Raw genomic sequence first — 21727 nt, 5'->3', positions numbered from 1 at the left:
TGGAGCTTAGAAATCCGTGGGGCCGCCCCTTTTGAGGAGTGGGTCTGGTTTGAAGCAGAACAGGAGGAGCCTGTAGAAAAAGGGGTGGAACTTTGTGGGGAACCGATATCTTTGCAAATTAGCTGGAGGTGTGGGGTTGGGGTGTCGAAGAGGCGATCAACTTGGAAAGTGGGCCAATCCGTGACGCAAATCCTCTAGTCCCACCCTCAACCCCGCCTCCCACTGCTCCGTTCCTCCGCTCCTAATTGGTTCTAGTTTCTCCGCCTGCCAGACATCTTCTCCATTCAACAGAAGTTTTACAAAGGCGTCTGTAAGGGAACCGGGGCTCTGAAATGAACATAGCCCTGATTGGGCACTTTTGGACCTTATTTGCATGGGCAATCGGGATTGGCTGGCTTGTTGGGTGGTCAGGGCGGTGTTGGTTCCGCGCGTGACCACCCACAGCTATGGCCGGGGTAGGGGCTGCTTTCCGTCGCCTAGGTGCCTTGTCCGGAGCTGGGGCCTTGGGTTTGGCCTCCTACGGGGCACACGGTCAGGGGACGTGGGATGCAGCTGGGCTGGGGGCAATCTTTGGGATCTGGTGCGGGGAGGGACCTATAGGAAGTGTCTTGTTTTTTATGGAATAGAGATCCCTTAGAATCCCGAACCTTCAAGTTTGTCTTTAGGTCCAAAAGCGTCTCAGTACTACGTCTGTTTCCACCAGTCAGAAGCGTCCAGGGATGCGGTCTACTTAGGTGCCCCCGGGGTTTGAGAGGGTCTAAGCCAATACAGTTCTGATTGGTTTTGCTTCTCTCTACAGGCGCTCAGTTTCCGGATGCCTACGGGAAGGAGGTGAAGTAACAGTTCTGGAACTCCTGGACTTGGCGCGATGTTTGGGTGTCCTTAAACTGGGAGGGTGTGGGGAGATGAATGGAAAGGCAGTCAAATGTAGGTCTCTACTGCAAGGACTGCAGGCCTTTGGCGTGAAGACCTGGGGGAGCAGCAAACTGAGCCGTCAGAGGTGACAGGGTTAAGAGTGAATGGACTTCGGTCCCATGTTGCTTAGAAAATCTCTCCTCTTTTTCTTACAGCTCTTTGACAAGGCCAACAAACACCACTTTTTGCACAGCCTGGCCCTGTTAGGGGTACCCTCTTGCAGAAAACCTGTCTGGGTAACCAATTCCCTTGCCTAATTTAAATCAAACCCCATTCACTCCCTTCATGATGCTTTGTTCTTAAAATTCTGTATTCTGTTCTCCACCTCTTCCAGGCAGGATTACTGTTAGCGTCTGGAACTACCTTATTCTGCACCAGCTTTTACTACCAGGCTCTGAGTGGGGACACCAGCATCCAGACTCTGGGGCCTGTGGGAGGGAGCCTGCTAATCTTGGGCTGGCTTGCCTTGGCTTTTTGAAGTCTCTTGTTTAAGCACCCAGTTCTGGCTTTCTGGGTAATTAGGCGCAGAGGGAAGGAGCCAATGTTGAAGCGGAAAAGAAATTAAAAGAAAAAGGCATATAAAGAACTTTGGTGTCTCTATTCATCTAACCTTGAGCAAGGGAGGGCAGAGAGTCTACCTTTGAATTTGCATTTCTGACTACAAAGACCCTCTGGTTCTGGAACGGTGTTGTAATTGTGGGTAGGGCTCATAAAGAACGCATGAACTAATGGAGCCTCTTACCTAAAGAGCACATGAGGGGCTGGAGAGATGGCTCAGTGGTTACGAGTGCCGACTGCTCTTCCGAAGGTCATGAGTTCAAATCCCAGCAACCACATGGTGGCTCACAACCATCTGTAATGAGATCTGATGCTCTTTTCTGGTGCATCTGAAGACAGCTACAGTGTACTTAGATATTGTAATAATAAACAAATCTTTTTTTAAAAAAACACATGGGGATGTAGATTTTAGTAATTTCATTCATGTAGTTCATTGGAGTTCCCCTCCAAACCCCCCCATATTGAGGGTTGACCCCAGAGCCTTGGGAATGGTGGGCAGTTTTTCTTCCGTTGAGTTGTATGTCCGGCTGCTTCCTGCCTTAGCCTCCTGGTTGCTGAGATTACAGGTGTGTGTACCCACCTTTGTTAGAATTTGGTTACGTGAGGATGGTGAGGTTTAGCCCTGTTATTCCAGGGATGTTCTTTTCCACAGTGTCCACCTGGTGAAACAAATGTTTTCCATGCCCACACAGTTGAGAAGTGAGAGCGATGGCAATACTGAACAGGCATGCAATTAGTATAAACTGTGTTGGGATTCAAAACCCAGATGAATTGGACATTGAAAAATGTTTTGTAGTGCTTGAGATGATCCTTAAAGGAGCCCTAGTGTGTGGAGGACATTTCAGTGACAGAGAGTGAGGTAGACCTGGGGAGGGTTTGGGGGCGTCATGGATCTTCCTGGCTGAGTTTGAACTAAGACAGAAAAAGAGACACAATTGCAAAGCATACTTGACTAATTCTCATAGAATGGCGAGAACTGACAGACATTTAAGGGACATTTTATAAGCCAGTGTTGATGGGGTGGCAGACACCAAGGAGGGCCAACATGGGCAAGACAGATGCTATCCTTTCTCTCATGGAACGCCTTACTTGCTGGGTTTAAAACAACTAAACGTGGGGCTGGAGAAATGGCTCAGAGGTTAAGAGTACTGGCTGCTCTTCCAGAGGTCCTGAGTTTGAATCCCAGCAAACACACAGTGGCTCCCATCTATAACGGGATCTGATGTCCTCTTCTGGTGTGTCTGCAAACAGCGACACTGTATTCAGATATATAAAATAAATAAGTAAACCTTAAAAAACTATTAATACCCAAGCATACGCGTTGCTAGGAGCGAAGGAAGAGAGTAGTGGGCCAGCTGGGCAGTGGGCATGCTCCACTTCACCAGGGAGGGCCTAGCAAGAAAGGCAAAACTGAACAGGATTACCTAAAATGCCAGGCTTTAGGGAGAGTCCATACTTTTCTTTTTTTAAAAAAGATTTATTTATTATTATATGTAAGTACACTGTAGCTGTTTTTTTTTTAATCCTGTCTGCTTTCTTTTCTTTTTTTTTTTTTAAAGATTTATTTATTTATTATTATATGTTAGTACACTGTAGCTGTCTTCAGACACACCAGAAGAGGGCGTCAGGTCTCATTACTGATGGTTGTGAGCCACCATGTGGTTGCTGGGATTTGAACTCTGGACCTTCAGAAGAGCAGTAGGGTGCTCTTACCCACTGAGCCACCTCACCAGCCCCTGTAGCTGTTTTCAAACACACCAGAAGAGGGTGTCAGATCTCATTGCAGATGGTTGTGAGCCACCATGTGGTTGCTGGGATTTGAACTCAGGACCTTTGAGAGAACAGTTAGTGCTCTTAACCGCTGAGCCATCTCTCCCGAACCCATACTTTTCTAAGTGCACACCTTTATAAAATAAGTATGTCCCTTTAGGCTAGAAAGATGGCTCAGTGGTTAAGAGCTCTGGCTGCTTTCCCAGAGGACCTAGGTTCAATTCCCAGCACCTACATGGTTGGCTCAGAACTGTCTGTTACTCCAGTTCTCAGAGATCCAACATCCTCACACAGGCATACATGCAGGCATAGTAATAATAATAATAATAATAATAAAAAAGTGTGTGTCTTCAATTTATTATACAAATCATGCTTTATAAAACAAAGTTACATGTGGTAGGCCATGCAGTACTTGGGAAATAAGAGGCTGGAGAGCACAAATTTGAGGCTAGCTTAGGCTACATAACAAGACTCAAGGTTGTTTAGGTCCAGGACAATAGCAGCAGTTTCTACACCTACATACTGGATGTCTTGTCTTGACCATGGCCAAAAGCAAGAAATGTATTCTAGGCAAAAGAAATAGCTAGCGAGACAGGCTGAAAGAAGCACTCCCAAGTATTTGAGGTAAGAGAAAAATTGGATGAATGGGAGTAAGGAGAAAAATCAGTGTGGCATCCATGAGGTAAGAAATCCTGGGCAGTGGCTGCAGGTCTTACAGATGGCCGTAAGCGGCAGCTTAAACTCTTTTTTTGTTTGTTTGTTTTTTTTTGTTTTTTTTTTTTTGTTTTTCGAGACAGGGTTTCTCTGTATAGCCCTGGCTGTCCTGGAACTCACTCTGTAGACCAAGCTGGCCTCGAACTCAGAAATCCGCCTGCCTCTGCCTCCTGAGTGCTGGAATTAAAGGTGTGCGCCACCACGCCCAGCTGCGGCTTAAACTCTTATGTGCAGAGTGCAGTACGTAGTAAGTTAAAGTTTGAAGTCATTCCCCTATACTCGTGTGTGTGTGTGTGTGTGTGTGTGTGTGTGTGTGTGTGTGTGTGTGGTTTGCCTTTTTGAAGCAGGGTCTCCTGTATCCAGGCTGGACTAGAATGTGACTCTGAACTATTGATCTTTATTTGGGGGTGTGGGTGGGTGGAGACCAGGGTGTTTTGAAACAGGGTCTCTTTCCATAGCTCTGGCTGTCCTAAAACTCACTCTGTAGATTAGGCTGGCCTGGAACTCACAGAGGTCTGCCTTCCTCTGCCTGGGATTAAATGCACGGACCACCATGCTCAGCACATCTGCATACTTTTAAGACGAGGATTTCTATTTCCTACCCTAGTCTCTGCTGAGCTACAGGTTCCTTTTATTTATTTATTTATTTATTTATTTATTTATTTATTTATTTATTTATTTTTACCTTATTATCATTGTATGTGTGTGGGTAGTGTGGAGAGAGAGGGACAGATTTTGGGAGCTGGCTCTCTCCTTCAAGCACGGGCTCTAGGAATAAAAAGTCCTCCTGTTTCCACAGCAAGTACTCTTAACTGCTGAGCCATCCCACCAGCTCCGAGCTGCAGGTTCCTACGCTGACAGCATTGGTTTGGTTTGCATCTTAGCTACTTTTCTGTGCCTGTGGTATGACACCATGGCTAAGGCAATTCATAGAAGAAGGTGTATGTGGGGCTTGTAGTTTCAGAGGCCCAGTCCATGACCATCATAGCGGAGAGCATGGCAGCAGGCAGGCAGGCAAAAGTGGTACTGGGGCAGTAACTGAGAGCTTACATCTCCATCTACAAGTACTAAGCAGAGAGCTAACTGGAAGTGATGTGGACTTTTGAAACCTCAAAGCTTCCCTGCACTGAAACTCCACCTCCAACAAGACCACACTTCCTAATTCACCCTAAACGAACAGCTCCACCCACTGAAGAACAAGTGTTCAAACATCTGAGTCAATGCGAGCTTCTAATTGAAATCGTCATTGTTCGTGTGAAGTGGGCTCATGCAGCCCATGGTGGGCCTCACATTTGCTGTGTATCCATGGATGACCTTGAACTCTTGATCCTCTGCCTACATCTTCCAAGTGCCGAGATTATAGGCCTGGTTTATGGAAATGTCTCAGGCCCACTCTGAGCAAGGGTGTGCATTAGTGAGAGAATGCCAGGCATGACAGCAAGGCATAGGCATCCAGGGCTAACATACGGAGTCTATGGGTGGGAGCCAGAAGAAGGGATCTGTGGGCCAGAGCTTTCAGTGGGGCCCAGGGCATTTCGATATCTGTTAGTTTCCCATAAAGGACTGGACTGCATAATTTGAAGGGAGCACAAAGCCCAGGTAAGGAAGGCAAGGATTTGGTTCACCAGGCTTCAAACAACAATGAAGCTGTCAAATGCTTCACAGCCTTCACGGGGCTCTGTCTAAAACAGGATTGGGTTGAGAGTGACCTACTACGTAGATCAAGAGGATGATAAAACTTGGACAGGGCTGGGCAGTGGTGGCACAGCCTTTAATCCCAGCACTTGGGAGGCAGAGGCAGGCAGATTTCTGAATGCGAGGCCAGCCTGGTCTACAGAGTGAGTTCCAGGACAGCCAGGGCTACACAAAGAAACCCTTTCTCAAAACAAAACAAAAAACAAAAAACTTGGCCAAAGGGGCTGGGACACAGCACAGGCACACATGTGCTTGTGCCCCAGCTCGGGAACACACACACACACACTGGGAGAGGGAGCTTTCAAAATAATATTGATAGGAAGAATCCATTTGGGTCAATTTTTAAACATTGTGTCAGGGGCAGGTTTTTCTTTTGTTTTCTTTTGTTTGTTAAATTTTATTTATATGAGTACATTGTAGCTGTCTTCTGACTAGAAGACAGAAGAGGGTATGGGATCCCATCACAGGTGTTTGAGAGCTACCATGTGGTGGCTGGGAACTGAACTGGGGACCTCCGAAAGAGCCATCTCTCTAGCCCTTGTTTGATTTTCTAGACAGGGTTTCTCTGTGTAGCCTTGGTTGTCCTACAAGTCCATCTGTAGATCAGGCTGGCTTCGAACTCAGAGATGTGCCTGGCTCTGCCTCCCAAGCACGGAGATTAAAGGTGTGCACCTCTACACCTTGCTTCTTTTTTCAAACACTAGCCCACACTGTGTATGTAGCCTGGCTGACTAGAACTCACTATGTAGACCAGGCCGGCCTTGTCTCTGCTTCCTGAGTGCTGGGATGAAAGGTATGAGCCATTATGCCAGGCTGTAGTTAGGTTTGTTATTAGTGGAATGAACAACATAGCAGGGCAAAGTGGTGCAAGCCTTTAATCTCAGCACACCAGAGGTAAAGACAGGTATATCTCTGTGAGTTGGAGGCTAACCTGGGCTACATAATGAATTCCAGGATAGTCAAAGCCACATAATAAGATCTGTCTTAAACAAAAGACTAGAACATTCTCCTCTATCATCTCCTAGAGTTCAAAATCTTCCAAGATGTTCAAATTCCAGGAGCAAGAGAGATGGCCTAGGGGATCAAAGCCCTGACTGCTCTTCCAGCGGACCTGGGTTTGATTCCTAGAACCCATATGGCAGCTCCCAGCTCTCTGAAAGTCCAGTTCCGGGGGACGTGACGACACCTTCTTCTGAGCACTGCATGCACCTGTTATGGAGATATACACTCGGGCACGATGCCTATAGACATAGTAAAATTAAGAATGCAGACCTCAGCAGTGGAAACATGGCCCTTGTTGGTAAGACCACCCGTTGCTCTGTGCTCAACCTTACACTGAAGTGGGCTTGTTTGGCATTTGGGGACTGGTAAAGCTTCCTTCTGCTCATTTGCTGGGTTTTCAGCACTAGTAAGAAGTCCCCCCGCCCCAAAGGAACGGGATCTTAGAGGTGAAAGGTCAACAGAGAGACCAAGATATATGAAGCCAGGGATTGCACGGGCAGGCAGTAAATGACATAGTACAGCAAGGCAAGGGGGAGGAGGGGTCTGTGCTGTGCAGAAGGGTCTCAGAGGCCTAGCATGACTCAACTTGCAATTTTCTCCTTACATCCTATCTCTGGGGCATAATGAAGTCATGTTCCCTCAGATACACATCAACACTGCCTCACTGCCCTGGTCTCTGGTGCAATCCACCACACTAGGACCAGATTTCTGTAAGAACCTCTCCCTTACCTTGTCCTGCCTATAGCCTCCTGGGTTCTTCTGACACAGTAGTTCTCAGTTTAGGCTGTACAATAAAAACTAGAATTCTCAGAATCCCTAGTCTGCACCCCAAGCACTAATATATAATTGATAGGAAGTTAAGACCCAAGCACAAGTGGTGGGCTGGTTTCGGCTTTGTTTCTTTAATATCTCCCCTAGTGACCCAGGTCACTCCCAAGCTGACCTGGAACTCGCGATCCACCACACCTGTCCAGATACTACGCTATCTTCTTTTGAAGAAAGGAGTCTTTTGAGAGAGTCTCCCTATTGTAGCCCTGACTTGGTCTGGAACTATGTAGAACAGACTGGCCTCATACTTGTGACTCTCCTCCTGCCTCTCCTTTCCCAAACGCTGGGATTACATGTTTTGCCTCCATACTGGGGAATGGAGGGCCTGTTCTGTTCAAGTGTCTTTCCCTGAGCCTTACCTCATGCACATTCATTACTGATACCTTTTGAAAGTCTGTCACGCGTGTAATGGGCGTGCCTGAACTGAGAGGTGACTGAGTGGGTCAACGCTGTGACAGGGAGAGAACACAGCGAGGTCGCCCTGAGAACACCGAGCCAAGTCTGGGAGGCAAGGAATGAGTGTGAATGGTGTTCCGCTGCGTCAGCGAGGCCCGACCCGCCCTTGGGAGGAGGATCCCGGGGACCGGAGCAGCCACGCGGTGGGGAGGCAGAGCAGCAACCCCCGGAAAAGGCGAGGGTCTTGCTGCTGGGGACAAGGCCGCAATCACCCTCCAACAGCCCAGGTCTCCACGCCTCTGCAGTCGGAGCGGAAGGGGCGGAACCACGGTGAACAAAGCGCACAAGGTCCAAGGTCCGCGGCCCCGGGGGAGGAGAAGCGCCTGCTTTCTGCGCAGTCGCCCCGCCCGGACTGGGGGGCGGGACTTAGGCGACCCGGGGGTGGGGTCAGATCTGGGCCCGCCTCCACCAGCGCCTGTGAGCCCCGGAGTGCGTGGCCCCCCGGCTTATTCTGGGGGCTTCAGGTGAGCCGGACCATAGAGGGGTTAAGGAGATTTTCCTCGGGGTCAGGTCATCTGTCTGACCTCAGGACCACCTGCCCTGCCGTCTGCCAACAGCCATCTCCACAGAAAAATGGGAGAACAAAGGGAGGGGGCGGTCCTGGGGCCCCTAAGAAAATTCAGGGTCCTAGGTACCCCGCCCCGCCCGCTGACACTTTCGGTTTCTCCCCGAGTCATAGGTGCCGTCCTAGAGACCCTGGGCCCGTACTGGGCGCAGCTGCCTCTTCGCCTCTGCCTGTCCGTCTTTGTTTCTGTGTCTGTCTAGCTGTTCCCGAGCTTGTCCCACTCCAGAACTAAGCCTCCCCTACGCCAAAAGCCCAAGACTCCCCTCCTGATTCCCATGGCAGGTACGTTGGCGCTAGGTTGGGGTCTCCATTATTCCCCCCTGCCCCCACGAAATTGGGTGCCGGGTGTCGAACACATTCTCAGGAATGTGCTCAGACTGGCTGCGTGGGGCCCTCCCTTCCTCCTGGGGAGCCACCGCCCTGCCCCCCGCCCCATCATTCTCTGCCTCTTCTTACGTTTTCCGCGGGTGCTCCTGGTCCTTGGGCTAAGAAAGAAGAAGAGGCCACACAGATAACTTTCTAATCTACCCCTGCTCCCCCCTACAGGCTACTTGCCTCCCAAAGGCTATGCCCCTTCGCCCCCTCCACCCTACCCCGTGCCATCTGGGTATCCAGAGCCGGTGGCTCTGCATCCTGGACCGGGACAAGCTCCAGTGCCCACCCAGGTGCCTGCCCCTGCTCCCGGCTTCGCTCTCTTCCCCTCGCCAGGCCCGGTGGCTCCAGGGCCTCCTGCTCCTTTCGTGCCATTGCCAGGGGTGCCTCCTGGCCTCGAATTCCTAGTGCAGGTGAGTGGGAGAGAGGATGGTTGGGAGGAGAACTGAAGTTCGAGGTGATGGATAAGGTCAACGGTGCTCTTAACTCTTTACAGATTGATCAAATCTTGATTCATCAGAAGGCTGAACGAGTGGAAAGTGAGTAGGAGATGGATGGAACAAGTTGGGCTTCATGATCTTTGTGGCAGTGGTTAGCTTCTGGGCAGGTGGCCCTCGAGCCTCAGCGTGTTGCCCTTCACAGCGTTCCTAGGCTGGGAGACCTGTAATAGGTATGAACTTCGCTCCGGAACCGGACAGCAACTGGGTCAGGCAGCTGAAGAGAGCAACTGTTGTGCCCGCCTGTGCTGTGGTGCCCGGCGTCCATTTCGAATCCGCCTAGCGGACCCTGGGGACCGCGAGGTGCTCCGCCTCCTCCGCCCACTTCATTGTGGCTGCAGCTGCTGCCCCTGTGGTCTTCAGGAGGTGGGCATGGCAGGTTTTGGGGTGGTTGGTGGGCAGTGTGTGGTAAGCAGCACAGAAAGAGTTGTGGCTTTAATAGGAGTGGGGGCGGTTTAGTTGAGGGTCTGAACAGTCAGAAGACAGCTGGCACCAGTGAAGAGCGCTGGCCAAGGTGTCCTGGCTTGACAGTAATCCTCTCTGCTTCCCTTTCCAGATGGAAGTCCAGGCTCCACCTGGCACCACCATTGGCCATGTGCTACAGACCTGGCATCCCTTCCTTCCTAAGTTTTCCATCCTGGATGCTGATCGCCAACCTGTTCTACGAGTTGTAGGGCCTTGCTGGACTTGTGGCTGTGGTACAGACACCAACTTTGAGGTATTATGAATTAGGGGGGCGGTAATTTCTAGGCTCTTCACAAACCAAGATTGGGGCCAATGAGCTGGCTCAAAGGGTAAAGATACTTGCCACCAAGTTTGACAACCTGGGCCCTAGCCATGAGTCCCACATTGTAGAAGGCAGTACCTGCAAACTGTCCTCCCCACACACATGCCATGGTGCACACAATCAATCAACCAATCAATCATTCAATCAATCAATGTAATTAGAAAAACAAAAAGAAAGCCGGGCGTGGTGGCGCACGCCTTTAATCCCAGCACTCGGGAGGCAGAGGCAGGCGGATTTCTGAGTTCAAGGCCAGCCTGGTCTACAAAGTGAGTGCCAGGACAGCCAGGGCTACACAGAGAAACCCTGTCTCGAAAAACAAACAAACAAACAAAAAAAAACAAAAAAAAAAGAAAAACAAAAAGAAAAGGCAGTAGCTGCCGTGCTAACGGATGGCTTAAGGTCAAGACCTGTCTGAAACCAAAAAGTGTCTTCTTCAGTCCAAGACTGTGTGTTTCCTACAGCCCTGCAGGGGCTTAGAGGAGCATCTGAGGCCAGCCTGCATCTAAAGTGGAGGACTGTTATCTCCCAGTATTCCACTGCATACATTTGCCATGGGCTGGACCCAGGTAGCCCCTGTGCTTATCTGTAAGCATAGACCCTTTAATAATTTAACCCTTGGTTTGGCCTGGAAACCTAGAAGTCCAAATGACCCATCTAACCAGAAGTCCAGGTGTGTCCTTCTCACAGAGACTTCCTCTCACCAACCCAGAACCAGAGGAACCCAGGTGGTGAGAATTCCAGAGTGAGGCTTGGGAGACTCTCTGGCTCCTCGCACTGCTCGGACTCTTGAGTTCTTTAAGGGATGATTCCCCATTCTGATGAGGGAGAAACAACAGGTTCCATCCAGTAGAGGTGCTTCAGCTAAGGTTGCCTTTTAAAGTGAGTCACCTTAGTAGTCAGAGGCAGTTTTTGTGGCCGAGAACCGGTTGGAGAGGAGATAATTGTGTGATCTCCAATGGGAATGTGTGTGCTATGGGGTTCTCAGGGAGTCAGTGTCCCTTTCACACAATCCTGAATGGTCCATGCGTGAGGCACACTCTCAGGACTGCAGAGTTGGCAGCAGTAGACATTGCTGAGCCCGGGACTAGGCTGCAGGAAGTTCCCTGCAGCTGCAGGACGAGGCAGGAAGAGGATGAACAGGAGGTAGAAGGAAATTACTTCAGTTCTAGTCACTGGACCAGGAAGTCACTGAGATACCACTTAGTTTCACATGCCTTGTTATTGCGGAGCTCCAAGAGGCCAGCGAGAACCACAGTCCTCAGAGGCTACCCGTTGGCCCGTCAGCTAGGATTAGGTAGCCTCTAGAGGAGGCTCATCCACAGTGCTGGAAAGGATTCTCCCCAGTCCTTTGCAGTGAAGAATCACACTTTTGGGAGGATTTGTGACACCTCCCTTTGCCTTCCCAGCTAGGCTCCTCTGTCTTAGGCATACGCTTTGCATAGGACACCAACCATGGGTGTCAGGAATACTGATGAGCAAAGCAAGCTTAGCAACTCATTTATCACTAATATGCAGTTACGTTATGCATGGTCTTTGGAAGGCGGCAGACCCGAATCTAAATCCTAATCCTCACTGTATACTTATGTAGCCTAGGGTATCTCAGTTTCCCTTCTGCTGTCATATAGAAACCCAACGCTATTGCGAAGAGATCCTGAGCAGTCTACACAACTCATGCATGTACCTATAGAGTGGAACAGGAGGCAAGTGAGACTGACAGCATCTTCCCCAGTCAGGTCCTTCTTCCCTCCCACCAGGTGAAGACTAAGGATGAATCGCGAAGTGTGGGCCGCATCAGCAAGCAGTGGGGAGGGCTGCTCCGAGAAGCCCTCACAGACGCCGATGACTTTGGCCTCCAATTCCCAGTCGATCTAGATGTGAAAGTGAAGGCCGTACTGCTGGGAGCCACGTTCCTCATCGTGAGTCAGCTTCCCCTGCCCTTCCCTTTCTGTTATTAGATGCTCTGTTCAGTTCCTGGACCCTTACTAGGTCAGGGACACATATGGTGGGTTGCAGGTCCAGAGCTAAGTTAAGAGCTGATCATCACAGACCCAGCCAGATCTCCCATTGACGGTGACCTTTCCTTAGGATTATATGTTCTTCGAGAAGAGAGGAGGCGCAGGACCCTCTGCCATCACCAGTTAGAAGCCACCTCAGGATGAGGAGACCCATCTCCTTGACCAGAATTTAAGATGGTCAGCTGCCCTGGACATTCCCTCCTGAAGCAACCCTTTCCTTGGCATACACTGCAGCGAACCGACGAGGGTGGCAGAGTGGTTGGGAGCCATTGTGTCCCATCCCTTCCCTCCTTCTCCTGTGGCCCTGCAGAGGCGCATGTATGAGACCCGTTCCTTCTTCTGTTCACCATCTCCTGGCAGTGCCTGTGCACACATTAGCTTTTAAACTTCCCTGCACACTCCTTCCAGCCTTCCTCTGGGGCCTCTGCAAAGGCAGGGGCATCTGGAATCCTGGACTCAAGTTTTACCCCAGGGCTTGTGGGTAAAAGGCAAGCAGTACCAAAGATGGCAGACACCACCCTTCCCTTATGGCACTTTAGCCAATTAGTTTAGCTTCCGATTGTGGCACTCTGAGGGGATCCTTGCCTCCTCACTAATAGCTGTAGCGGTTGGGCCCCTGGGCCCTGCGGGTGCTTTCTGCAGCTTCCTGTGCCTTATTTAACCGTTAACCCCTTCCTTACCCTACTGTAGGAAGGAGGCTGTGTCTTTGTATGTTGTACTCATATAAACTTTGAAACTTTTTAAACAGTAGAAGCCGGATGTGATGGGAGAGGGTAAATACCAGACAACACAAAGGGAGTGGCGTCTGCTGGCTAGCGTCAGTCAGCCTGTATAATCTATACTATTTGGATTAAAGGGAAAAAAAGTCCTTGAGTCCAAAAAGTTAGTTTTCATCACCCATAGTGATTCTGGACCAAACCAGAGCAGCCCCCAAGTCAATATCTAAGTTGGGTGCCCCATAGAGTTTAGGGAAGTAGCTAATGACAGTTCTGACGGTTGGTCCGTGATCCGGTATGGCTACTTGATCCTTGTCTGTAGTGAGTAGAGGCCTCCTCCAAAGCTTTTTCTTTCAAGTCCTGTTCAATTGGGAATATAATAGGCAGAGTGGACTTGATCCGTCTTGGTCCCTTCAGAGGCCAAGAAGCAGGGCCCGGAGGAAGCACTAGCCAGTACCTGAGTGCCCTATACACTTCCTGTCACTCCTCACAGCAGGTACATCTCCCTCAGCGTGCCTCCGACAAGAGCTCATGTTCTGATTAGTCCGTAAGGCCAAGCCCTAGGTGGACCAGGTATCCCATGCTGGTGTCCATCCCTGAGGATACAGAGTTCAGGACCGGGCTAGGATGTAGCGACTGGCTGCTGACAGGTCCCACTGGTGATGCTCCAGGATGCGACGACAGTCTGCTCTGGACCGGTTACTGAGGTGGAAGAGCTGGTCTACCTGTGTGAGCAGGAAGTAGGGCAGCTGACCACTAGTGGGCCAAGCAGGTGACTGGGGAACCTGCAGAAGGGGTTAGCGTTACCTTGAGGTTCCGGATAGCAGAAGCCACATCTCCCCCAGTGGTTCTGAGTGCCACTTGGCACTCCTGGTAGGTGACACCATGCACACTCAGCTCTACCTGCGGAGGACAAATCTTTGTTTAGCCCTTGTGCCAACCTACAGGCCCTTTGAACATCGAGTCATTTCAATGAGCCCTCACCTCTACAATCTTCCTCTGCCACTCGGGGTCTGACAAGGGACCTCCAGAGGGGACAGTGGCTTTGCTGGCTCCAGGTGCTCCAGTGCGGTGATTATGTGAGGATTCTCTTTTGGGCCGGGCTTTGTGGGGCTGGGTGTGCTGAGAAGAGTTGCAGATAATAGGTGGGCGTGGAGGCAGGTCTGGTGGGCGTGGAGGTAGGTCTGGGAGTCTTTGCGGCATAGCTCTTGGAAGCCGAAGTTCTGGAGGACTTGAACCACCTCCTGTGGGTCTAGGGCCCAGGGACAGAACTGATTCCAGACTCTTGGAAATGCCTTCAGAGTTGAGAAAGAAATGATATAGGAGGAGGCCCACCCTCCTGCTCTCTTGACTATCTGCACTGAGCTGTGTGATTTTGCAAGGATATTTAGGTAAGCTGGCTGGCCTTGTCCTCATCTGTCTGTATGTTAGGTGGTATGCAAACAGAATCAAGACAGCTAGAGGCTCAAAGAACAGTGTGAGGGCCAAAGCCAGGAGATGCTGCCCAGTGGAAAACCAGGAGCACCTCTAATCTTAAGATCTCAAAGTGTGCCAGGAGGAGATAGCGCATGCCTTTAATCCCATCACTTGGGCAGGCAGAAGCAGGCAGATCTCTGAGTTCAAGTCCACCCTGGACGACAAGAATGGGTTTAGGACAACCAGGGCTACCCAGAGAAAACCATGTCTCAAAAAGCCAAAACAAATAACCTGTCCAAGGATTACCGTCTTTGGAGGAAGGAAATCATATACGCAAAGGTACGGATTCAGAGTTGGGACGGGGAATTGGAAAGTTGTTCCTGAGACCCTGGGTACCACCACACCCACCTCGCATCCTCTGCAGGGGCATCTTCGTTCTGTGGCTCCGTGCTGGGGGTAGGTCTTGTAACGTTGCCTTCTCCCTGTCCCTGTGAGAGAGTGATCTCGTTCATTTTTCACTATTCATCCACATCATGGCCTCCTTCCAAAAAAATGCGTCCCACACATGACCCACAAGGGAAGCTCCAGATGGGGGCCGGTCCCTTCTCACTCCTCCATCTTGTTTCCCAAGTTTCCTCCCAGGGAAGTTGTGCTATTTGGCCAGCAGTCCCGTCCCCCCTCCAACCCAACTCTGTACCCCCACCCTTTCATGGCCTTACCCATCTGTGCCCCCTCTGCATTTCTCTCCATGGGCAGGGGAAGCTCTGTGGGCTGGATGGGTGACTGGTGAACCCCCCAAGTCTGCTAGTGTCACTGCGGAAGCTGGAAAGTTGCCCACTTTGAGGGTCCGGCCATTCTGGCCTTTCCAGGTTGCAGTGTCCGGGCTGTGGGAAGAGGAGCTGGTGAAGGAAATGGGGTCAGGGAGAATGGCAGCTGCTCTCGGGCCACATCTGCCTGGAGGAAGGGAAGCCTTTTTCTCTCCAACACAAAAAGGGCACTGTGGGCCAGGCAGGGCTCCAGCAGAGAGGGTGGGGCTGCACCGGGGTGCAGGGCGCAGTGGGAAAAGGAAAAGACCCACAAGACCAACATTCAAGGAGCTGGAGAAAAACAAAGGGGCCCGGGAGTCAAGAAGACTGGGAGGACACCTCCCCAGGGGATGCTTAGGGGGACATAAGGTTGTCACCTGCCCTCAATGATAGTGATGGGGTCACCGGGTTCCATCCGCAAAGCACCTGGCTCTGTGACCTCCCTCACACAGCGTCCTTCGGAAAGCCAAGCCTGTGGAGACAGAGGAAAGGCTGGCTGGGCCTAAGTCATAAGGGCAATGAGAAAAGACCTTCCTCTGTAGCAAACAAATAAACACCACGCATTCCCTCCCTTCCCGCTGCAACCCAGAGTGGGGCGGGGTTGCTGACCTGGACCCCATGTCATGCTGGACATGGGATGCAAGAAACCACAAAGGAAATGAATTGTCTCTGTTCAAGGGGACCCAGTGAGAAGCAACCTGTTCACTGTGTTCCACAGCAAGCCCACCAGGTCTGCCTCCCGCACACCTCAGGGGCAGGCAGGCCCAAGTCCAGATCGACTCAGATCGGGAGCTCTTTCTCTCGCTCCTGCCTCCCAGCCACTGTCTGTATCATCTGCCTTACTGTTCTCAAACCCAGCTAGATGGAAACAACTACTCTGAGCCATAGCCTTCCGCGGCTCTCAAGAGCCCTGGGAGTGAAGACCAAAGTGCTCTAACGGTAGAGGGGCTGATTCAGGGCCCGGCTCTGAAGTCACGTGGGTGGTGAAGTCACGTGGGTGGTGCTCCTCTCTGCACCTCCACTTACTGGGTGACTTCGATAAGTCACTGACCTATCAGCGGCTGAAGTGCCCCATCTGTTAAATAGAGATTAAGAGTAATTACCTCCTGGAGCTGTTAAACAAGGACAAAATGAGTGACCGGGGATACCTGTAAGGCTCTTCACAGTCTATCACACTGGTCAAGTGTTCTAAGCTCTCCCTGACGAAGCTCTGTTCCCAACTGCAGCTATGTGGCTTCCCTTTCCCCTCCCACGCTAAACCTCTTTTCTTTCTTTTTTTTATTTTTTATTTTATTTTTATTTATTTTATTTTTTTTAAGATTTATTTATTTATTTATTATATGTAAGTACACTGTAGCTGTCTTCAGACACTCCAGAAGAAGGAGTCAGATCTCGTTACGGATGGTTGTGAGCCACCATGTGGTTGCTGGGATTTGAACTCCAGACCTTCAATAGAGCAGTCGGGTGCTCTTACCCACTGAGCCATCTCACCAGCCCCGTTTTCTTTCTCTTTCTTTCTTTCTTTCTTTCTTTCTTTCTTTCTTTCTTTCTTTCTTTCTTTCTTTCTTTCTCTCTCTCTCTCTCTCTCTCTCTCTCTCTCTCTCTCTCTCTCTCTCTCTCTCCTTCCTTCCTTCCTTCCTTCTTTTTTTGTGATTTTTTTGAGACAGACAGGGTTTCTCTGTGTAGCCCTGGCTGTCCTGGAACTCACTCTGTAGACCAGACTGGCCTCCTCGAACTCAGAAATCCGCCTGCCTCTGCCTCCCAAGTGCTGGGATTAAAGGTGTGCACCACCACGCCTGGCTCTTTTCTTTCTTTTATTTATCTATTTCACTTTTCTTGTCAGGCACCGGTGAAAACCCACTACTGTCGTTTCTGTGCCTTTTTTTGTGGCCCAGAAGCAAACACCACCTCTTCCAGCTACATCTTTGCAGCCCTTGGCTGCTGCCTCAAGGTTCTGCACTTCCTGCAGGAAGCGACTGAACCTGGTTCTGAGCCGAGTTCCAGATTCCAGCCCAGGCACCAAGCCGTGTTTGTCTTCTGCATGGAACGCTGGGTGAGAGAATACAAGGAAGAAAGGCTATATTATATGTGTATCTGGAGAGTTGGGGATTCTCACCTCTTGAAGCAGCCCTTCCAGGTTGGAAAAGCTAGGCCGATCTGCAGGGTGTGGGGCCCAGCAGCGCAAGGCGAGGGAGTAGAGGGCCCTGGAACAGAGGGGAGGCTTTGGCAGCCTGGCTCGGTCCTTCTCCAGTCGCTGTAGGATGAGATATGGTGGAACACCTGCCCAGGGTTCCTCACCTCCAGAAAACATTTCCCAGAGTGTCACGCCAAACATCCACACATCAGAGGCAGACGAGAAGGCTCCCTGGCGTAGGCTCTCTGGAGCACACCTGAGGAAAATGGAAGTTAAAAGAGGCTAGATCTATGCCCAGCTCACCTTCCTTCCACTGTGTACCCACTCCCTCCATCCTGCCCTCCTCCTTTAGCCTCAAAAATCCTTTCTGTGCCTCTTGACCTGCTGACACCTCTCTCCTGCCTCCTGTAGAAGAGTAACAACCACTCCCTCCCCCCAACACCCCAACCGCCCTGCCCCCTCTAGTTCCGTGCTGGCTGCGGCCCTCTAACCCTGTTCAACCCAGACTTCCCAGCCCTGCCTCAAACCAGACCATCAGAGTACGCCCCCTCACCAGGCATAGGGGATAGGACGGGGCCCGCCCATGACGTAGCGTCCCCGGGCGCCGCCCAGTGGCCGCACCAGTCCAAAATCCGCCACCTTGATCATTCGAGGTGAGGCCAGCAGCAGGTTGCGGGTGGCGAGATCCCGGTGCACTAACCCACAGGACCCCAAGTAGGCCATGGCTCCTGCCAACTGACGCAGAAAAAGGCACAGCAGGGCCACAGGCAGTGGGGGCATCGGTGCGGGGGCAGTCAGGCGCGCATGCAGGGAGCCCAGTGGCGCAAGTTCCATTACCTGCAGGAACAGAGAAAGCCATGTAAGCCAAAATCTGGCCCCACTGGTATTTCTTGCTGCACAGCAAGCCTGGGGCTATGAGGAAAGCAGAGTCCTTATAGACTCACCATCTGTAGAGGCTGGCCCAGTACGAGGCCATGCAGGCGCAGCACGTGTGGGTGCTCTAGCTTCATCATGACAGATACTTCCCGCAGGAAGTCGCCCAGTTCTGTGCCCATCGGACCCTCCGGACCCACACGGAGGGACTTGACCGCCACTGGGATCTGGAGGTGGGGGGTTTGGGGGGAGGAAGCACCCAGAGTAACTGCCCATGGCCAGAACAGAGGGCATAAAGGATAAAGAGAGCATAGGTACCTTAGAGTAAGTAAACCCCTTGTGGGTAGAAAACTGGGAACGGGGGTGGGGGGTGGGGGGGAAGAGAGAAAGAAAGAAAGAAAGAAAGAAAGAAAGAAAGAAAGAAAGAAAGAAAGAAAGAAAGAAAAGAAGAAAGGAAAAAAGGAGGGAAGCCCCTAGACACTCACACTCTGCCCACTGGGTAGTGTCCATAGCCCTCGATGTACAACACCAAAGCAGCCTGAACCCAGCAGCTCCCCTCTGCGCACAGCACCCTCTGGAATCAGACACTTGAGTCCCCCCTCTGGCTCATGGAAGCATAGAGGACTATCTGAGCGTGGAGGGATCTCCTTCTGTTCAGGAGCAAAGCCCCCAAGTATCTGAAATAGGAGTAGGATTTGGGAGTAGGGAACCCTGATTAACCCTCCCAGGCACTCGGCCCCGGCCTATCAACCCTCAAAGACCACCCTCAACAAGCCCTCAACGACCACCATAGCACATACCTTGTATACCCAATTCTTGGACTTGACTCCTGACCGGTACCTCTTCAGGGCTTCATTAAGTCGGCGCTGGGCTGGGGAAGACCAGAATTAGAGGGTGAGGGTAAAGTGGGGTGGTGTGGAGGACAGAGAACCAACAGTCAAGCCTGAAGTGTGGGGGAGCAGGGCCAGCATCTGGTAGGCTGGGGAAGCTACAGGGCCGTAAGGTAGGAGTTCCTCACCAGGCCTGCCCATGCCTATGTTGTCCAGGTCCTCAGGCCTTACAAAGTCAAAATGTTCTGGCCGAGTGACGTTGAGTTCCTCAAGGATGGGCCGGTAAAACTGGGCCAGCTGAACGTCCCGGAGTAGCCGAAGGAGCCACAGGGAACTGGCTTCAGGGAGCATGTCTGGGTTCAGACGTCTCAGGATGGCCGTCTGCTTTAAATGGATGGCCTAGGGCAAGCACCAAAGACAGAGACAGAATCTCAACTGCCACCCTAACACAGCAGAAACGCCCAGGTATGCAAGGTATCCAACCTTCCTAATGCTGTGACATTTTAATATAGTTCTTCATGTTGTGGTGACCCGCAACCATAAAATTAGTTTCATTGCTACTTCATACTGCAATTCTGTTGGCTAAGAATCATAATGAGAGCCGGGCGTGGTGGCGCACGCCTTTAATCCCAGCACTCGGGAGGCAGAGGCAGGCGGATTTCTGAGTTCGAGGCCAGCCTGGTCTACAAAGTGAGTTCCAGGACAGCCAGGGCTATACATAGAAACCCTGTCTCGAAAACAAACAAACAAACAAAAAGTTAAAAAATCATAATGAAAATATTTTTGGAGACAGGGATTTGTCAAGAGGGTTGTGGCCCAAAGGTTGAAAACCATTGCTTTGACCCTATGGCTTACTGCCCTTGAACTCCAGACCCTCAAATACTGTGCCCATTTAGTTCCCAGCCACACCACTGCACACGTTCATTCATATACAACTGAAACATTTCCCCTCTTCATATATGAGACATTTTGCCTACCATATACAAACCAGAGATGCCCTGATATACTAACACACCATACCTCAGGTACATAGGAATACGAGGTGCACTGCCTCCTACCCACTACCACATCTCTCTCTCTCTCTCTCTCTCACACACACACACACTGAGACCTACAGATATGCTACAAAACATGCCTGAAACAATCAGAACATGTCGCCTCAAGTCCAAGATATTCCCATACTCTGCTACGAAAAGCAGGCATACTGCAACACGCCCTCACACAGGTGTACTTGAGACACAACGCTTCTCTGCCTCCACAAGTCAAAGATACCTAGATCTATCACCACCCATCTGAAACTCCAAGGATCACATAAACAAACACACATAATGAGGACACACTACCACGTCACCCCAGTAATGCCCATGGTCATGGCTTCTTAAAACACCCGAGGCAGCAACACCGAAAATTAAACAGATATCAGTGCTGGGCTGTTAATCGAAGGCTAAGCCGAGAGCCAAACTTAAGATACTGTTCGCAAAGCCGCCTAGACTGCTAGGTGTGTGGTCCTTCCACACCCACTTGAGCTCAGTTCCAGGTACAGTGCCCAGGTGTTCTCCTGCGTCATTCAGCCTAAGTCAGCTACCAAACAGTCCCACCAGCCATTATTAAATAAGGCTCTAGGCCTCGGGGTCCGGGCTGCCTGCCCAAAGACTCTCTTTTACACACCTGTCTTTCTGTAGTTATACCACGAGGAAGTCCTAGATCGGAGGTCGGAGGTGGGGGGAGCGTGGGGAGCTGGCCACCCCAGGCGGCCTGAGAACAGAGAGCAGAAGAAAGTTCAAATCCAAAACGGCCCTGTGTTGCACCAGAGATAGGAAGGTAGGAGCGGGGAGAAAGCAGCCAAGAAGAAATCCTGAGAGGGAAGGGAAGGATCCGGGAAAAGGGATCCAACGACGCACCCCAAAGGGAGCCCGCTGGTCCCAACCCCGGGCGCCCCTGCTAGGTGTGGACTCTCACCTGGCGAAGGCGGAAGAGGCAGCTGCGGGGGCCGCCCAAGTGGCGGGCATTAAATCCTAAGAAGGGCGGGACCCCAGGCTGTGGAGGGGCGGATCCTGGAAGCTGGCCCTGAACAATCGAGGACCAATTAATTCCCTGGTGACACTTTGTGGCGGAGCTCCTCCCACTTGTAGGACAGGTGAGCCTCTAGCAGTGGTTAACCTTCCTTCCGCTTGCCTTGCCTTTCTTCACTGTCTTGGCACTCTTCCCCACTCTCCCTAGATCTCTTCCTCCCGGCCCTGTCCCATATGCTGTTCTTCCCCAAATCCTTCACTGAAACAGTAGCATCTTGTAGTTCCTCTGCCCAGGTATGGAACTGTAGGTTAATCAGGGGATAGTCACTGCCTTTAGGAGAAAGGCTTTAACAGGTATTTTGTGTCCCTGGAAGGGAATCGAAAAGGCACAGGATGCTTTGGGATGGAGTCAGGCTCTGTTAGCGACATCAGTTTTGGTCCTAGACAGTCAAGAAGTGAGGTACTTCTATAACTCAGCCCCCCACCCCCACCCCGAGCCTATGTCTGTGTGCCTGCATGGACAGAGGCCAGGAGAGAGTGCTGGATCCCCTGAAACTGGAGTTAAAAGTGGGTGTGAGCCACCAGAGTGGGTGCTGGGAACTGAGTACTCTGAAGAGCAGCAAGTATCCCTAAGTACTGAGCCATCTCTCCAATCCCAAACCCACTTCTTTGAGATTATGCAGCCCATGCTTGTACTTGCAGATATCTGCCTGTTTTTGCCTCCCTAGTACTGGGTTGAAAGTTGTAAGCTGTGTTGGAGAGTTGG

At 51.1% G+C, this 21727-nt stretch overlaps 3 protein-coding genes across 7 annotated transcripts; 2 read left to right on the top strand and 1 right to left on the bottom strand.

The window, feature by feature from the left end:
- Positions 1–402: 402 nt before the first annotated feature.
- Tmem256 (transmembrane protein 256) lies at positions 403–1865 on the top strand. 2 transcript variants are annotated; one of them, XM_021177765.3, is made up of 4 exons: positions 403–531; positions 800–831; positions 1071–1151; positions 1250–1865. In XM_021177765.3, exons 1-4 carry the CDS (start codon positions 447–449, stop codon positions 1391–1393), a joined length of 342 nt encoding a protein of 113 aa, XP_021033424.1. In that variant the 5' UTR covers positions 403–446; the 3' UTR covers positions 1394–1865. The 2 variants fall into 2 exon arrangements, with proteins under 2 accessions (XP_021033424.1, XP_029339020.1); XM_029483160.2 differs by having other exon boundaries at positions 406–480.
- A 6089-nt stretch (positions 1866–7954) lies between these two features.
- On the top strand, positions 7955–12927 carry Plscr3 (phospholipid scramblase 3). 3 transcript variants are annotated; one of them, XM_021175840.3, is made up of 8 exons: positions 7955–8402; positions 8704–8785; positions 9050–9288; positions 9372–9414; positions 9518–9738; positions 9929–10090; positions 11914–12075; positions 12245–12927. In XM_021175840.3, the coding sequence occupies exons 1-8, from the start codon at positions 7998–8000 to the stop codon at positions 12299–12301; spliced, it is 1371 nt and encodes a 456-aa protein (XP_021031499.1). In that variant the 5' UTR covers positions 7955–7997; the 3' UTR covers positions 12302–12927. The 3 variants fall into 3 exon arrangements, with proteins under 3 accessions (XP_021031499.1, XP_021031500.1, XP_021031501.1); XM_021175841.3 differs by having other exon boundaries at positions 8315–8402; positions 8618–8785; XM_021175842.2 differs by having other exon boundaries at positions 8342–8402; positions 8612–8785.
- Positions 12928–12980: 53 nt separating this feature from the next.
- Tnk1 (tyrosine kinase non receptor 1) lies at positions 12981–20985 on the bottom strand. Of its 2 annotated transcripts, none has more exons than XR_015045041.1 (14): positions 20909–20915; positions 20618–20704; positions 19138–19348; positions 18920–18990; positions 18605–18796; positions 18191–18346; positions 17800–18083; positions 17229–17502; positions 15490–15584; positions 15026–15190; positions 14715–14794; positions 13875–14142; positions 13698–13793; positions 12981–13615 (listed from the first exon to the last, which is right to left on the bottom strand). XR_015045041.1 is itself a non-coding variant. In XM_021175838.3 (14 exons), the coding sequence occupies exons 3-14, from the start codon at positions 19298–19300 to the stop codon at positions 13502–13504; spliced, it is 2001 nt and encodes a 666-aa protein (XP_021031497.1). In that variant the 5' UTR covers positions 19301–19348; positions 20618–20704; positions 20909–20985; the 3' UTR covers positions 12981–13501. The 2 variants fall into 2 exon arrangements, 1 of the variants encoding a protein (XP_021031497.1); XM_021175838.3 differs by having other exon boundaries at positions 13875–14185; positions 20909–20985.
- Positions 20986–21727: the final 742 nt, after the last annotated feature.

Source organism: Mus caroli, unplaced genomic scaffold (genome assembly GCF_978045245.1).
Source record: "Mus caroli unplaced genomic scaffold, Mus_caroli_1 scaffold_13, whole genome shotgun sequence".
In the NCBI taxonomy this organism is placed as follows: Eukaryota; Metazoa; Chordata; class Mammalia; order Rodentia; family Muridae; genus Mus; species Mus caroli.
Note: the sequence above shows the minus strand (reverse complement) of the source record. Positions and strands in the feature narration are given on the sequence as shown.

Coding starts and splice junctions, on each gene's coding strand:
- Plscr3 (XM_021175840.3), top strand. CDS start 7,998: ATGAGTGTGAATGGTGTTCCGCTGCGTCAGCGAGGCCCGACCCGCCCT. Junction 9,289..9,371: donor GCCTCGAATTCCTAGTGCAG/GTGAGTGGGAGA, acceptor AACTCTTTACAG/ATTGATCAAATCTTGATTCA. Junction 10,091..11,913: donor GTACAGACACCAACTTTGAG/GTATTATGAATT, acceptor CCCTCCCACCAG/GTGAAGACTAAGGATGAATC.
- Tmem256 (XM_021177765.3), top strand. CDS start 447: ATGGCCGGGGTAGGGGCTGCTTTCCGTCGCCTAGGTGCCTTGTCCGGA. Junction 832..1,070: donor CGGATGCCTACGGGAAGGAG/GTGAAGTAACAG, acceptor TTTTTCTTACAG/CTCTTTGACAAGGCCAACAA. Junction 1,152..1,249: donor CTTGCAGAAAACCTGTCTGG/GTAACCAATTCC, acceptor CACCTCTTCCAG/GCAGGATTACTGTTAGCGTC.
- Tnk1 (XM_021175838.3), bottom strand. CDS start 19,300: ATGCTCCCTGAAGCCAGTTCCCTGTGGCTCCTTCGGCTACTCCGGGAC. Junction 14,186..14,714: donor GCCCCTGCAGAGGATGCGAG/GTGGGTGTGGTG, acceptor TCAACTCTGAAG/GCATTTCCAAGAGTCTGGAA. Junction 13,794..13,874: donor GGCAGAGGAAGATTGTAGAG/GTGAGGGCTCAT, acceptor TGTCCTCCGCAG/GTAGAGCTGAGTGTGCATGG.